This window comes from Gymnodraco acuticeps, unplaced genomic scaffold (assembly GCF_902827175.1).
Source record: "Gymnodraco acuticeps unplaced genomic scaffold, fGymAcu1.1, whole genome shotgun sequence".
NCBI lineage: Eukaryota > Metazoa > Chordata > Actinopteri > Perciformes > Bathydraconidae > Gymnodraco > Gymnodraco acuticeps.
Window position 1 is genome coordinate 85,064 of NW_022990245.1, and position 14,627 is coordinate 99,690.

The 14,627-nt window shown below is 40.5% G+C and overlaps 1 protein-coding gene across 3 annotated transcripts in view; it reads left to right on the forward strand.

Moving 5' to 3' along the window:
• ppm1e (protein phosphatase, Mg2+/Mn2+ dependent, 1E) overlaps positions 1 to 14,627 on the forward strand; it is a 56,675-nt gene that overhangs the window by 32,688 nt on the left and 9,360 nt on the right. For all 3 annotated transcript variants that reach the window (XM_034220469.1, XM_034220467.1, XM_034220468.1), the window contains 2 exons: positions 10,759 to 10,880; positions 13,577 to 13,776. In XM_034220469.1, the coding sequence (XP_034076360.1) occupies positions 10,759 to 10,880; positions 13,577 to 13,776 (322 nt within the window). The remainder of the gene's footprint in view (positions 1 to 10,758; positions 10,881 to 13,576; positions 13,777 to 14,627) is intronic.

The window sequence follows — 14,627 nt, forward strand, 5'->3', positions numbered from 1 at the left end:
GACAAAGCTACAAGGACTTAAAGTAGCCCAACCTTCAACATCTACAGCAGTAACATGCAACATACACATTCATACAGCAGTTTGAATAATGTGTGTGTGTGTGTGTGTGTGTGTGTGTGTGTGTGTGTGTGTGTGTGTGTGTGTGTGTGTGTGTGTGTGTGTGTGTGTGTGTGTGTGTGTGTGTGTGTGTGTGTGTGTGTGTGTGTGTGTGTGTGTGTGTGTGTGTGTGTGTGTGTGTGTGTGTGTGTGTGTGTGTGTGTGTGTGTGTGTGTGTGTGTGTGTGTGTGTGTGTGTGTGTGTTTTAATAGGGGGCAGGTGAAGCACTTGGTGTGCTAGCACTAGTCTGGGGGCGTGGACAGTGTGTGTGTTTAAAATGATGGCAGCGTTTCTCCTCCAGGCAGCTGGAAGTCTGGAAGTCACATCTGAACAACAGAAGATGCAGTCGACTCACCCCGAACACTACATAATTGTGTGTGTGTGTGTGTGTGTGTGTGTGTGTGTGTGTGTGTGTGTGTGTGTGTGTGTGTGTGTGTGTGTGTGTGTGTGTGTGTGTGTGTGTGTGTGTGTGTGTGTGTGTGTGTGTGTGTGTGTGTGTGTGTGTGTGTGTGTGTGTGTGTGTGTGTGTGTGTGTGTGTGTGTGTGTGTGTGTGTGTGTGTGTGTGTGTGTGTGTGTGTGTGTGTGTGTGTGTGTGGTGTGTGTGTGTGTGTGTGTGTGTGTGTGTGTGTGTGTGTGTGTGTGTGTGTGTGTGTGTGTGTGTGTGTGTGTGTGTGTGTGTGTGTGTGTACTGACTGAGGAGCCACATTCATTTGTCAAAGTCAATTGAGAGCCATCTTGGGGGAGCAGCAGCAGCAGTAAATGCTATGATTACTGTCTCTCTGTGTGTTATGTAATCCTGTTATGCCCTCTTGAGAACACTGTGCTCACATAACACCACACATTCTCATTTCCCTTTAAACTGCACTTTGGATAACTGGTGGAAAAACCACAAATGTGTGAAATTGGAGGGTCTTCTCTGTTCCGCTTTAATATGAGAAATGTCTGGTACATTTTTTATTGTTTTAACCAGATCCTTTGACACTTTTAATAATCCTGCACCATTTAACACATACATATTTTAACTGCGAGTATATATTTACTGTTTTACTCCTGCCTTGATTACCTGCTGCTGCTGGAACATATATAATCTATACCCTTTCTTTCACTTTTAATAAAAAACGAATACAATAGTGGATCTTAATTGATCACCTCCACATCCATTTCCATAAAAAGGTTTTATATTTAAGAAAATAAAGTAGAGGCTTGTATTTTGAAAACCGGTCAACTGACGCCGTTGCCTGTCAGTCACTGGCTTCTGCGTTACCATGGAAACAACCTTGTGGCTCCACTCAGAGTCTAATTCTGTAGAAAAGAACAAGCTTGTGTAGAAAAAGCAAGGAAAAAATAAAAATAAGAAAGCCAACAACAACAAAACATGGCCGCATGTATGAGTCATCCGCTAACACAGCTTTATCACAGCCTGTCAAAGCTTCCCCGGCACGATCATTGTAGCTTAACGCCTCGCACGAGAGAACAAAAGCAACACCAGACTGTCGGGGGGGAAAGACCACGAGAGGAGGGGACACCCACCTCTGACTCCCCTCATCAAAGCTGCAGCCGGGGTGAATTACACCCGGTTACATCGTGAGAGGGAAATTATAACGAGAAATCTGCAACTTTTCAGAAAATCAAGTCGTTTTTTTAAGCAAATATACCAATTATTCTCTGGTGTCTCCAATGGGAAATGTTCCCGCTTGACTCCACTTTATTTCATCTCACAGCCAACCTATTCCTGTGATTGCAATAATTGAGAATAATAAGGGAATTGCATTCAATTTGGTAAATGGACTGTACTTATGTAGCGCTTTATCAGTCTTTACGACCCCTCACAGCGCTTTACATACTACAAGTCATCACACCTCAAAAGTCAAAGTCAACTTTATTGTCAATCTTCCAGTTTGTGTGTACAGACAGAGATCGAAATACCGTTTCCCACAATCCAGAATATAAAAACAAATGTATGTATATACCTATATACAGTCAAAGACACATTTTGACATTACATGACACTTGTTAGACGCTTTTATCCAAAGCAACTTACATACTCAATACTGTGGGCAATCCCCACAGGAGCAATTTGGGGTGAAGTGTTTCAGGGACACAACGACATGCTGACTGCAGTGGGGTTTGAACCTGTGACCCCCTGATCCGAACACCAACGCACAACCCACTGCACCACACGCCTCCCCATGCGCACACATTAAGACTTAAATAAAAACACAACAATCAATATGTACAGAATAACAGTCCCTTAAATTCATTCATACAGAGCAGTACCACTTGCTCTAGGGAAGCTAACACTCACACACCATCGGGAGCTAACACTCACACACCATCGGGAGCTACTCAGGGTTAAATATCTTGCCTAAGGACACATCGACATGTTGAATGCACGGGCTGGGATCGAACCAACAACCTTCGGGTTGAAAGACGACCACATTCCCTCGCAGCCACAATGGTACAGATGTCCAGTCTGACTTAATGATGAACTGATTTAGTAAAGAGCGAGGTCACTGTGACCTCACCAAACACATCTTTTGCAATAACTCAAGAATATAAATATCAATATGCATTTTCACACGTCTGCTAGGATGCAATGAAGAAGTGATGACATTTGAACACGGATGTTATTTCTTCATGTTACCATGTTTCTTTAAGGTAAGATGGAAATTCAGTAGTTTTAACAGCAACAGGGTAAGACTGAAACAGATTCATAAAATTAAGGATAAAATCAAAGATAACAATTAAAAATGATAAATAACTATAAAATAAGAAATGAATTCAAATGAACATATAGACGTGTGTGTGTGTGTGTGTGTGTGTGTGTGTGTGTGTGTGTGTGTGTGTGTGTGTGTGTGTGTGTGTGTGTGTGAGTACAGTGTGTATTATTTTGTTAACACTGTACAATTAGCCCTGCTCCCAGTATACAGCACATAGATATTATCTGCCCAGAATTCAATTATGTATTATGCAGAAAAGCACTTCAGGACTGCACTTTGACTAGTTTTGTTCATGTTTCTCATGTGGAGCCTAATGGACTACAACTGCGTCTTGTTGTGCAACGCTGTGTTGCATAATGACAATACATGTTTAAACCTTTTAGATTTAAACTGACTGTTTGGCAGAGGCATACAAACGCAAGTCAGTAATTCTACTCAAACGTCACCGTGGACTTATATTCAACTTTATGTAATAATAATAATGTGGTATTGATTTACCAGGAAGAAAGTCTATTTATCAAGAAGTTATTTAGATGATATGATCATGACAGTAATCAGTAGTTGCAGTTGTCTGGTATACTAGGTGTACTCTCACTTATTCATACAGATTTGTACAGATGTCTGTGGATGTTTGTGTATATATTTACCGTTTTAATTAATCTAGAAAGTAATTGGCAGACTACTTGATAATGTAGTGGGCGGCTGTGGCGCAGTGGGATAGTGCGTTGGTGTTCGGATCAGGGGAGCACAGGTTCAAACCCCACTGCATGTCGTTGTGTCCCTGAGACACTTCCCCCCCAAATTGCTCCTGTGGGGATTGCCCACAGTATTGAGCATGTAAGTCGCTTTGGATAAAAGCCTCTAACATGTAATGTAATAATGACAGTAATTGTAACCCTATTTAAAGTCTTCCATCTATTCTTGAATAACCTAATCTCCCTTACATCAGTGGTAGTTAAAGATTTTAGAGAGCAGTTGTACCAGTAGTTATCTGGCCGTGTGCAGAGCGATGGTGTGAACTGAGAATAAGCTCCACTTTAATCCTCCTCCGCTCCACATGACCTCACTGTGATGCACAGACCACAGGACGCCGCCATTGGTGCGCCGCAAGTTCTCCCATGTGACCCGCAGCCAATCAGAGCCTCGCAGCGCAGCATACACCCCCTCAGTGCAGCCAGTGGTGAGGGGGGGGGGGGGGGATTGGGGGGGAGTGAGAGGAAATTGTTTCTATGAATGGAAACACGGAGAAAAATAGGACACCGAAAATCCTGAGACCCTCACTCACACCTCGTCCCTTCACCCTTCTTTATTCTTTTATCCTTTGCTGACTTATATATTATATATAGATACACATCTCTCTTCGTTTCCATAGCATTTTGTATAATGTAGGTACCAGTTAGTCTTTACTTTGCGACTGAATTCAAAACCCCAATATATCTCTTTTTAAAATCTGCACAGCCTTCCACTTTAAAATATAATATACTGTATTTTGTCTCATATTCACTGGACTAAGATTTTACGTTTTTTATATATTTATATTTGTGTAAATATTTATTTAAAACAATTTTTTATGTTGAATAGTTTAAGACATTTAATACAATTATACTCAATAAAATACTACTAAATATAATGTAATTTAATATTAAGTTATTGCAAAAGCAACAACTTTACAGCCAAACATTCAACATTTTAGTTGCAGCCACACATTTATTTAACAATGCCACTTTTTACAATCAATCAATCAATCAATGTTTATTTATATAGCCCAATATCACAAATGTTACATTTGTCTCAGTGGACTTTATAGTTTGTACAAAATATCAGTACAAGAACAGTCTCAATATATTGCAACACACAGAGGTGGGAGAAGAACTCAGATCTTGTATTTGAGTAAAAGTAGAAGTACCAGAGTGTAGGAATACTCTGTAAAAGTACACCATGTACCTCTGAATTGTAGTGGAGTAGAAGTACAAAGTAGACAAACACTAGATCACACTACACGGCATGTGTTTGTGTCTTACTGTACGTCCCTGACACTTCATTGTGGATATAAAAAGGCGACATATGGTCTGTTTATATTCTGACACAGAGACAGGATGGAGATGAGTCAGTGCAGTTATTTGTAGTGTCTGTGGTTTCCATGGAGAGAGGAATCATCTCTAGTGTGGCTCGACTTTATATTTGAACCTTTTCCAACAACGTACTGTACTGAGCGAGCAAAGGGGAAAAGAGATGATAACTGCAGATATGAAAAGTGAAATAAAGTATAGGGACAAAAGAAAATGCAAAGCAAGACTGTTTATATGTTTCATAGTAGAGACCTTTATCAGTCAGTTTTAACCGTCAGAGAGACACATAATGCTCACTTTCAGGTTCATATTAGTACTTAGTGTCTCTACTGCGACATGTCTCCATATTTGAATGTTCAGAAAGCTCCTATATTTTTATATTATTACATTTGTATCATTACATGTTATTTGTTAGACGCTTTTATCCAAAGCGACTTACATACTCAATACTGTGGACAATCCCCACAGGAGCACTTTGGGGTGAAGAGTCTCAGGGACACAACGACATGCTGACTGAGTGACTGCAGTGGGGTTTGAACCTGTGACCCCCTGATCCCAACACCAACACACTAACCCACTGCGCCACAGCCGCCCATATGTGTTTTAATGAAGGATTTTTGATCTCTTTTTGGACCATGTGTTATTACTCATTACTCTGTGTGCTGTTTTACTTCCTCTGTTTTCTATGGCGACTTTTCAAAGGAAGCACAGAGAGCATTTATGCAAGAAACACACGCTTTGTGTTTTCTTCCTGCTACAGTTTCAACCAATTTGCATGTTTAACAGATGACCTATAAGAGGTCTGATAACCCGAGAAATTCAGTTAAATACTCTAAAATACTGATACAGGGTGTCCGCGGGGTCTTAAAATCAATTTAGCGAAAATGAAGGCTATTAAAAAGTAAACAGCATTTTCCAAGGTATTACATTTTGTAGCTTGTCTTCAATAAGTATCTAAATGGTCCAAAGAGGTTGTATTCTACAGTCTGCCTGAATGTAATCATTGCGTAGGTGTGTAGTGTGATTCTGTGTAGTTTATTTATGGCATCCCGTTGGATTGGACGTCATCTGAACAGGACATCGCACGCTCACTGCTTGATAGCGCGAAGCTCCGTTTACGCCGGTTGTTAAGCAACATCGTTATGGGGAAATGCAAGTCTGCGTCCAAATGGTTGGAAGATAAGGAGGAAGGACAATCCATACTGTATATAGTCAATGTGAGGTAAAGTGTGTCGCCAAGGTAACCGGTTAGAACTCCAAGTGGCGATGAGGTCTTAACATTTATGGAAAAGGTCTTAAAAGGTCTTACATTTGACTTCAGGATTCCTGCATATACCCTGTGATGAACATATGCCCTTATATGTCTCAGTCACTAATGAGCAGAGCTGAATTCATTAAATGTTGGAGCAGTTTTCATTAATTACACCCATGTAATATTACACAGAGGCCGTTTAACACTTAATATACATCATTTAATTGAAGAATAAGTCCCTGCGTTACACTAAGCCGACCCCAGTTCATTCATTTGCGTAAATTAAAAGCACCGCAGTGACTATCTAGCGTGTGCAACATCACACCATCCAGCTTAGTATTACATGTGTGAGGATTCAGCTGCCACACTTTTAATTAAACCAACCAGCATGGGTTACATTTACGTTAAATCAACTAAAATCATATTTAATAAAAAGTCCAAGAAGCTAGTGTAGCGTTGTGTGGGTACATCTCGAGATGCAGTAAGGTGATAACATTTTCTTTGTTTTGAATTTAGGATTTTATTCAATGCTTTACATGTATTTAATATTGTAATGGAGTTTTTGTATTAATACATCCAGTACAGCCTTAGCGTTTAGCATTAAGCCTTATAAAAAGCAATCTCTTGGCTGTGGACTTACTCGAGGTTATAACCCACTTAGTTTAGTTTATTAGAAACGAGAAGTACTTTCTAAAAATGGGTGTATCTCAATGTCAAGGAAGGATGCTCCAGAGCCACTATTTCAAGGATGCTACGTCATCGAGTCCCGCCGAAGGACTGTTCCAATGTCCAGGCTCCTTGGAATTCTACCGAGCCCGGCGTCTTTCTTTGCGAGACATTTCGAGGCTGCACATGTGTATCCTCCGCGGTCTTAAAATTCCCACAATGCTTTGCGCACGGACCAATTTCCAAGATCTTTGGCGGAAATCGCACTCCATTTAAGGCGGGGCCTCGCATATGACGCACACCTGTTAGCCTGTTCCACCATTCTTCGTTTTCCGAGGCTAGGAAGGATTCTTGCATCGCTTCTGAAGGACCTGACTCGGAGGGACATGTCCTACCAAGGAAGCGTCCTCGACATTGAGAAACACCCAGAATCTCCCACCCTGTTGTCCCAATTAACCAATCAAGCATGGGCAGTTCTGGGGGAGGGGGACCAAGTTACTAAAACAAATATTAAGAAATAAGATAACAACAAAGTTTATTTTGCATTAATAATGTATTTATTTCCCGAAAATGCATTTTAATGTTCTGTATCTTCGGCCAAACTAACTAAAATAAATAAAAACGTTAAAGTAATCAACATAAAGTCTGTTTCAATTTTTTTTAACAATATTTTTTTTGAAGTTTTCAAATATAACGAACATAACACATACATAACACGGTCAGTCTAGGTGGCAGATACAGTGTACAATCAAATGAATAGGCATGTAAATAAACTAGTGCTGTCAAAATTATCGCGTTAACGGCGGTAATTAATTTTTTTAATTAATTGCGTTAAAATATTTAACGCATTTAACGCATGTGCAGAATGGCCTGCCCCATACGTGCCACCAGTGGCAGCGCCAGGGTATGGCTGGGGTAGGCTACACCCATACCAAGAAATGGCTTAGCCCCACCATGAAAAATGATGTTAAATTAAGCAAAATAAAGTCTGCCAACTCGCGCGGAGTAAATTGCACAGACAGCAGTTAGTAAGATTGATTTCAGAAGCCACGGTTTTGAAAACTTTTGTCACGTAGTGATCGTCTTCTCAATAGAACATCTTTGATAATGTCTTCTGGCCAATCAGAATCAAGATAACGGCGTGGTGTTGTTGCAGGAAGTCCCGACGGAGAATACTTTTGCTGTAGTACAGGGGTGCACATAACTGGTACGCAGGTTATGTGCGTAATCTGAAATGCGTACCGTCACTTGTGTCACAAAGTGCATTTGCGTACCGACGTACTTGTGAAGCTTTTCCAGAAGGCGGTTAGATCACCGGATGACAGAGTCGGTCTCCGTGTGCACAGACAGGGCTGCTGTTAACGTCGGTCTGTACAACGGAATTGTGCCAAAACTACGCCAACCGGCTGCGGAGGGAGACTCCCCCCCTTCACTGGAGAACTGCGCTAAAACAGCTGATCACAACGTTCACACTCTGTGGTCACGAAGTACTCCACTAGCCCCCCCCCCTCTGTCGACTTTCCTGAAGTACTCCCCCGTTGATAGAAATCAACACGTAATGAATTAAGACCCCACGGTAGGTGTGTGGGCTATCTTTCATTTTGACACACAGAACAATGTTATAATAAACATAGATACTGTATGTTAAATGGATATATCCGCCTTCTTTCATTTATCTTTCCATTCCCACAATAATATACATAAATAAATGGCATATTTTGGACATAGTTCGAATGGTGATTAATCATGATTAATTAATTTTTAAGCTGTGATTAATCTGATTAAAAATTGTAATCGTTTGACAGCCCTAAAATAAACACAGGTCAGTATACAGATGATACAGGGATAACAAAGTACAGAAATCTGAAAGAATATGACGTGTGCTACTACGCTTTATAATCTTATTACAAAGTCTGTTTCTAAATCAAACACCAATAATATTATTTTATGCGCTATGACTTGAAACCAAACATTTTCAAATCTCTTCCTTCCTGCATTAAATGGGTCCCTCTCATTACATTAATGTCCCCATCGCAGCCCCCCCCTCCCCCCCCAGTAAAATTAGTCTAGAACAATCACTGAAATCAAGACCTCACAGATTAATGAGAGGTCAGTTCTCTCTCCTGATTGGTTAGGACCCGCTCACCTGACCTGAGACTTGTTTCATAAACGATCCAAAAAAAGGCACCCCCCCAGTCTGACTGGCAGCAGATTTATCAGATTTATATTATTTGTGTCCAGGGCAACAATGAATACTTATTTCTATTTGAATGATCACACAGCGTTGAAGAACAGCTTTGACCCTCGCTCATTAACCATGAAGCTGTCGACGTCACTTCAGGTTTATTTTCAACTTCATTTAACTTAAAGGGCAGCATGCTGAAGTTGGTTACCATGGTTACCTACATCTAGAGATGACCTAGTTATCTAACAGGAAACCTCGAGTCCTTCAAACGACTCGCTATCTTTCCTCCTCTTCTTCCTCCTCCTCCTCCTCTTCCTCATGATAAGTGCTATATGCTTGTAAAGTAATGTATACCTTATTATGAAACACTACATAACGCTGACAGTTTGTAAAATACTTCATATGTATCATTAATATTTCTGTACTGTAATTTCTTATAACTGTTAACTAATTGATTTAATTAGTTTATTCGTTTATTGTTTGTCATTCAACGTGGGCAGTACACATTAATCAAAATGCTGTTAATTTGACAAAGTGAGCCAAGAGGCTGTCGTCCCTGGACAGATGTTTCAAAGTCGTCATAAATTATTGCATTAAAAACCATATTGCCTGAAGGCGTCATCATCCCCAACTTCAAAGATATCTGCCTATCCGTGTTCAGTATATTAGTTAGAGAGACGTTCTTCTGTTATAGCTTTAACGACAGCAAACCACGTCGTTATGCAGTCAAATAAACTACGTGTTGTTGATCTCTTAAAGGCCCCCTATCATACTGTGTTTCATCAATATATCACAGGTCTCAGATATATACAGAGCCTGTCTCTGATTGGCTGAAACACCAAACAGTGCTGATTCTCTGTCTGTTACTTTAGATGAAAATAAGGAGCCCCTCCCCACGCCCCTCTGAGAGAGATTTGGTTAGAAAGAACTCAATGGTGCTCTAGGAGAAGATTCAGGTGATAAGGGGGGGGGGGGTTACCTTGGTTGCTGATTGGCTAATGGTTACAACAAGACAAAACATCGTTATGACATCATAAAGTGGCCAAAATCTGATCAGCTTATTTTCAGACAGGTTTTTATAGAAATGGATCAAAAAGAGAGAGAATCTTTGTTCCTGAAACTTTCAGAGTCTCTTTCCACAGAGGGGACACATGTTGATGTAGAAGAGACATGAAGAAGAGGGGACACATGTTGATGTAGAAGAGACATGAAGAAGAGGGGACACATGTTGATGTAGAAGAGACATGAAGAAGAGGGGACACATGTTGATGTAGAGGAGACATGAAGAAGAGGGGACACATGTTGATGTATAAAAGACATGAAGAAGAGGGGAGACATGTTGATGTAGAAGAGACATGAAGAAGAGGGGACACATGTTGATGTATAAAAGACATGAAGAAGAGGGGACACATGTTGATGTAGAAGAGACATGAAGAAGAGGGGACACATGTTGATGTAGAGGAGACATGAAGAAGAGGGGACACATGTTGATGAATAAAAGACATGGAGAAGAGGGGACACATGTTGATGTAGAAGAGACATGAAGAAGAGGGGACACATGTTGATGTAGAAGAGACATGAAGAAGAGGGGACACATGTTGATGTAGAAGAGACATGAAGAAGAGGGGACACATGTTGATGTAGAAGAGACATGAAGAAGAGGGGACACATGTTGATGTAGAAGAGACATGAAGAAGAGGGTTTTGCATAATAGGTGACCTTTAACATGTTTTGTACTGACCCTCTCTATCTGTCCTCTCTCTCCTCAGTAACTGCCCCTGCTCTCTGGCTGCAGCTCTCGCCCGAGCCACGGCCGACAGCCTGCTGCAGAGCGACCTCTCCATTCACCACCTCAACAAGACCCCCGAGGAGGGACAGGACCCTGTAACACGTGAGCACACACACCATGGATATCATTGACAGCCTCTGTTTTCCCTCGCCTCTTCTCTCTTTGGTTTCCTAATCACATCCAGCAGGGGAGTCACACACACACACACACACACACACACACACACACACACACACACACACACACACACACACACATTATTCAAACTGCTGTATGAATGTGTATGTTGCATGTTACTGCTGTAGATGTTGAAGGTTGGGCTACTTTAAGTCCTTGTAGCTTTGTCACTGTTCTGTGAGAACAACACATCTGAACTTTCTAGTTTCCTCAGTCAGTACACACACACACTCGCTGTATTTCACCACCAGAGGCCAGAACTCCAGAAAACACTCACAGTCCAACTCACTAAATCACATTTAGTTCATAAGGCCCAATATCAATGCCAATTTACACACGGCATCTATTGCACATCTGTCCGTGCTGGGAGAGGGATCCCTCCTCTGTTGCTCTCCCTGAGGTTTCTCCCATGTTCCCTTAAACTGTGGGGTTTTCTCCGGAAGTTTTTCCTTGTACGATGTGAGGGTCTAAGGACAGAGGGTGTAAGGACAGAGGGTGTCGTATTGTCATACTGATATTCTGTACAAACTGTGAAGTCCACTGAGACAAATGTAACATTTGTGATATTGGGCTGTATAAATAAACATTGATTGATTGATTGATTGATCACTGCTTTTACACATGTCTCAGGGGGCTTTACAGACCACAGCATACCCTTTTTCCTCAGACCCTAGCAGCTCAGAAGGAAAAACTCCCCCCAACAAAACATTATTAATGGGTTCAATAGAAGAAACTAAGGACCTCTCCTAGGACAGATGTGCTATAGAAAATAGATATTACAGAATAAACAGCGTACAGTTACAACAGATGAACCAAGGACAACAATGATGATGACGACGATGATGATGAGGCTCTTTCTAACCATAGTCGCATTATAATGAAAAATACTTTTATACATTTCAATATTAAGTTTAGTTGGGTTGAATTATTTTACAGGAAATACAGCATCCACATATTTACCAATGATCTTCCCCGGTGTGTTGAAGAATATTATTAGAATATATTGTATTATTTATTTACTGACTCCTTTTCGAGTAACATTTTCCCAAAGAAACTGGAGCCTTTTTAAAAACTGAAACTATATTTGTGATGTATTCAGTTGTTATATCTTAGTACAGGGTAACAAAGTATTGAGAGAAAGATTTTTGGTCTTTTCATGGGATTTGTTGACATAAAACAAAACGTCCTTGCTGTTTAAATAGCTCAAACGCAGAGATGAAGAGATTATAATTAAACATTATTGAATAAAAGTGTGAAAGTTGATCTCTTTATGAAAACGCCTCATCTCCAGCACACCGTTCTTTATTGATCTTGCCTTTATCAGACTGCTGATCGCCCAAATGTCACACGTTAGAAAAGTTATGAAAAGTGTTCAATGTTGTCGTTCTTCACCTCGCTGTGTGTGTATTTTCAAAAGTAATACTTCTGGCGTTGCATAACAGATGATCCCTGCCTGTTTGAAGTCGCTTCCCTGCACTCTGTAGCTGTTTGCAAGGTGTTATGGGTAAATCCTGCTGCCAGACGCGACATCTTTATTTTGGAGCTGGAGATGAGGAAGGCGCTGTTTTTTGTAAGTGCATGTAGTTTTAGAAGCTGGAGGGGTGGACGGAGGCAATGGGACACAGTGTAGGCCGGTCCAGTTTTTGGGTGGAGCAGCGTGAGAGAGAACGCTGGCAAATGACAGGAGAGATTATTATTCCACCTGCAGCTAACATTAGTAGGTCAAACACACACACAGCCCCAGTCTTTGTTACCAGGGCGATGGAGCCCTGGTTCCTCGTCCTGCTCCACTAATTTCTCAATGACAGCTTCTGAGAAAAAGTAAAACGGGTCCCTGCGGGGCGTGACCCTCCCAGAGGACGGGGACTTTTCAAAATGTGGTTCTTGACACAGCAGAACAAGTTGAATCCTTTTAGTTAAACGTACAATCTGTCAAAAAGGATCTTACTCTGTTCTTTATTTATTTTCTACAACATAGGGGTCACGCTTTTTACAAGTTAATAACATTGTTATTCATATACTTTTACCTTGCCATATTTTAAAGTTGAATAAAAGATAAGGGTGTTATGTGAACTACATTTATCAATTAAAGTAGGTCAGACAAACACATCACCTTCTTGTAACATTTCACACACCAACTACTAATCATTTATTAAAACAAGTAATTGTCAGACTAACTAATAGCGTAAATAATCATTATTTGCAGCCCTCAGAAAAAATATATATCCCTACTTGAATGGAATAAAGAAGTAAACTGATCAATGATATAATATATGTTAACAATTAATATTTTGCATACAAACATTGCTGTGGTATGCCAGAGATAAGAGGAGTTGATGGTCCAACACACTAAACACGAAGAGAAATAGTTAAACTTTTAGAAACGTCAAGAAGAGAGGTTGGGGAAGTTGTTGTGATGTTTTTCGTTTCGTTTTTTTTAGCTACAAATTGCTTTTACTAATCGGTCCCTGACAAATAAGCTGTGTGTGTGTGTGTGTGTGTGTGTGTGTGTGTGTGTGTGTGTGTGTGTGTGTGTGTGTGTGTGTGTGTGTGTGTGTGTGTGTGTGTGTGTGTGTGTGTGTGTGTGTGTGTGTGTGTGTGTGTGTGTGTGTGTGTGTTAGAGATGGAGTCGGTGAAGTTGGCCTGGTTGGTGTTCAACCGGCTCTTCGAGGTGTGCTGCCTCTGGATGAAGGACCTGCCGTACCGCCGCCGCCCGCAGCCGTACTACGAGACGTCCATCCACGCCATCAAGAACATGAGGCGCAAGATGGAGGACAAACACGTCATCATCCCCGACTTCAACTCGCTCTTCAATGTTCAGGTATGACTCGAGCTGGCAAAAGTACACACATCCTTTACTCAAGTAGAAGTACGGATACTCGTGTTTAAAAATACTCTGATAAAAGTAGAAGTACTGACTAAACTTCTTTACTCAAGTCAAAGTAAAGAGGCTTTGAAATGTACTTCAGTAAAAAGTACCCATAACTAGCAGCTGTTTTAAAGAGTACCTGACCTCCCTTTATATTAATAGAACAATAATGTCATTGTTAGCTAATGAATGTTTCCATGCTGAACAACGGCAACATGACAACGTTTCCATTGGTCCCTCTTCTTTAGAGAAGACCAGGAAATGATGGATACACGGATCGTGTTCAAATCAATAAGCACGCAATGACTCTAAAGAATAATGATCACGCACCAAACACACATTCAGACTAAAGGAACCAGCTGTTTGGAAAATGAGAGAAGTAGAAAGTACAGGTATTTGAGTTCAACATGTAAGTAGAAAGTACAGGTATTTGAGTTCAACATGTAAGAAGTAGAAAGTACAGGTATTTGAGTTCAACATGTAAGAAGTAGAAAGTACAGGTATTTGTGTTCAACATGTAAGAAGTAGAAAGTACAGGTATTTGTGTTCAACATGTAAGAAGTAGAAAGTACAGGTATTTGTGTTCAACATGTAAGAAGTAGAAAGTACAGGTATTTGTGTTCAACATGTAAGAAGTAGAAAGTACAGGTATTGTGTTCAACATGTAGGAAGTAGAAAGTACAGGTATTTGTGTTCAACATGTAAGAAGTAGAAAGTACAGGTATTTGTGTTCAACATGTAAGAAGTAGAAAGTACAGGTATTTGTGTTCAACATGTGAGAAGTAGAAAGTACAGGTATTTGA